The sequence below is a fragment of the Nestor notabilis genome, unplaced genomic scaffold (genome assembly GCF_000696875.1).
Source record: "Nestor notabilis isolate BGI_N333 unplaced genomic scaffold, ASM69687v1 scaffold6107, whole genome shotgun sequence".
NCBI lineage: Eukaryota > Metazoa > Chordata > Aves > Psittaciformes > Psittacidae > Nestor > Nestor notabilis.
In genome coordinates, this window is record NW_009937693.1 from 1 (window position 1) to 2,919 (window position 2,919).

General features: G+C 48.9%; 1 protein-coding gene across 1 annotated transcript; it reads left to right on the forward strand.

Moving 5' to 3' along the window:
• Positions 1-432: 432 nt before the first annotated feature.
• On the forward strand, positions 433-2,175 carry MPST (mercaptopyruvate sulfurtransferase). The gene is made up of 2 exons (XM_010018946.1): positions 433-1,082; positions 1,686-2,175. The coding sequence occupies exons 1-2, from the start codon at positions 488-490 to the stop codon at positions 1,982-1,984; spliced, it is 894 nt and encodes a 297-aa protein (XP_010017248.1). The 5' UTR covers positions 433-487; the 3' UTR covers positions 1,985-2,175.
• Positions 2,176-2,919: the final 744 nt, after the last annotated feature.

A 2,919-nucleotide genomic window follows, 5' to 3' on the forward strand; every position in this document is an offset into this window, starting at 1 on the left:
TAGTGTGAGGTGTCCCTACCCATGGCGGGGGTTGAGAACTAGATGGTCCTTTCCACTTCAACCCCTTCTGTGAGTCTGTGATTCTGCGGTAACAACGGTGGGGCACAGCCCCCTTCGTTGTGAGGCTGTTCCTCACCCCGGGGCGTTTGGTTCCCTCCGATCAGGGTCCCTGGTGCTGCACTGATTCCCTCTTGGTGCTGTCAGTGTTAGCTGGGTGCAGGGCAGGACTGTGCCATGGGTGTCATGCTCAGGGCAGGGTTTGGGCTGAGCTCTGTGAAACATCTTTTCAGGGCTGGAGCATTTCAAACCACTTGCAGTAGGCTTAGCCAGCGCCTCAGTGCAGACACAGCTCCTTGTTACCAAAACACGTCTTGGTTCAGTTGCTTTTGTAAGGCTGGTTTCTCATTTGTGGCTTTCCTCCTTTTGCAGTCTGGTGGATTCAAGCAGACCCCAGGAATCAGGTAATATTGGCCAGGATTCAGGAGCAATGTCGCAACAACTCCTCTACCGTGCTCTGGTGTCTGCAAAATGGCTTGCAGAAGCCATCAAGTCCCAACAAGCTGGTCTGGCCTTGAGAATCTTGGATGCATCCTGGTATTTGCCAAAGATGAAGCGTGACCCGAAGCGGGAATTTGAGGAGCGCCATATCCCTGGTGCAGTTTTCTTTGACATTGATCAGTGCAGCGACCGTACGTCACCTTACGACCACATGCTGCCCAAAGCTGATGACTTTGCTGAGTATGTGGGGAAGCTGGGTGTGGGGAACGATTCCCATGTTGTGGTGTATGATGGCAGCGACCAAGGCCTCTTCTCAGCACCCCGGGTGTGGTGGATGTTCAGGGCCTTTGGACATGAAGCCGTCTCACTTCTGGATGGCGGCCTGAAGAACTGGCAGCGAGAGGGGAATGCGCTGAGCTCTGGGAAAAGCCAGGTAGCTCCCTCTGAGTTCCATGCCTCCTTGGACAAGTCCCTGGTGAAAACGTACGAGGATGTCTTGGATAACTTGGATTCCCACCGCTTCCAACTAGTGGATGCGCGTGCTGCAGGACGGTTCCGGGGAGTAGAGCCAGAGCCCCGAGATGGTAATGTGCCTTCTGAGATATTGGCATAATAAAAAGGGGCTTCATTTAAGGTGCCCATCAGTTTGAATCCTGCAGAAGTAATGAAGGGAAATATGGTTGTCCTTTATGGGATGGGGCTTGAGGCAGTGTATCTGCCTGTCTTCTCCTTTTAATAGCAAGTGCTGCTCTGTGAAAATTCAGGAGTGGAGAAGCAGTTTATTTTTTTCTCATGAGGGGCTAGGGTGAGGAACGTATCTTTCATACACCTCAGATATATTCATTGGTCTCATCATGTACCGGTGTTACTTCTCCCCTCAGAAGGGCCTGTGGAGGTGCTTTAGTCAGTGTCTCATCGGAGTGGGTTGCTCTGATGCCAGGAAGATGTGGAGGAAGAACAGAACTTGACAGGATTGTGTCCATGCGGTAACCTGAAGGTTAGAGCTATCCTTCCTGAGTAACCAGTAATCTAGTAAAGCAAAGTTTAACAAAAAAAAAAAAAGTATTTGTTTTAACAGAATACACTAAACAATAAATATTCCTCCCAGTAAAAGAGAGAATGGGGTTTGCAATAGATTTGTCCCACACAGTAGAGGTTAATTCTTACCTGTATTGCTTTTCCTCCAGGAATTGAGTCTGGTCATGTCCCTGGGTCGACAAGCATTCCATTCACCGATTTCCTCACAGAGTCTGGCTTAGAGAAGACCCCTGAGCAGATCCGCAGTCTGTTCCAGGAGAAGAAGGTGGACCTCTTGAAGCCACTGGTAGCCACATGTGGCTCTGGGGTCACTGCCTGCCATGTGGCTCTGGGGGCATACCTCTGTGGCAAACCAGATGTTGCTGTGTACGATGGGGCTTGGGTGGAATGGTACATGCGGGCACAGCCTGAAAATATTATTTCTGAGGGAAAAGGGAAGACGGTGTAATAAGCTGCTCTGTCTCCCAGCTATGCAGATAATTTGCCTTGAAACAGGATTTGGAAAAGGAGGGTTTAGCATTCCTGGTTAAGTATCTTGAGGTGAAGGTTTTGAGTTACAGTTATGGGCACACAGTGTTTTGGCACTTTCTCCTTACCCTACTGCTGCTGCTTAGGAGCATAAAGATAACCTGGGCAGCCAGTTTCTGGTGGTTCAAGCCCAGCCAGTAACTCAGAACCAGCCGTTCACTCACCCTCCCCTCTGTCCCCCCTGGCTCTGGGTGGGATAGGGAGAAGAATCGAAACAATGTAAACTCCATGGGTTGAGATGAGAACAGTCCAATAACTAAAGTATAATATAAAACTACTACTAATAATAATAACGATAAGGGAAATAACAAGGGGAGACAATATAAAACTAAAAAGGAAAATGAAAAGAAATAATAAACAAAAGTGATGCACAGTACAAGTGCTCACCACCCACTGACCAATACCCAGTCTGACCTGAGCAGCAGTCAGTTCCTTCTGGGTGACTCCCCCCCATTTATATACTGGGCATGATGTGCTGTGGTATGGAATACCCCTTTAGCTGGTCTGGGTCAGGCGTTATGGTTGTGCTGCCTCCTGGCTTCTTGTGCCCCTTCTTACTGGCAGAGCATGAGAGATTGAAAAGTCCTTGATCAGGGTAAGCACTACTCGACAACACCTAAAAACATTGGTCTGTTACCAGCATTGTCAGACTAAAGCCAAAACACAAGACTGCAGCCAGCTACTAGGAGGGAGAAAAATAACTGTTACAGCTGAACCCAGCACACAGCTCTAGGTGACCCTGCTCGACCAAGTAGAGTGAACCTGACATTCTACCAAGGTCACTTCCAACATTAGCCATTCTGTGACCCTCAGACCTTTTCACCATATCAGATCGAAAGGAGAGAGTGCTGGTGA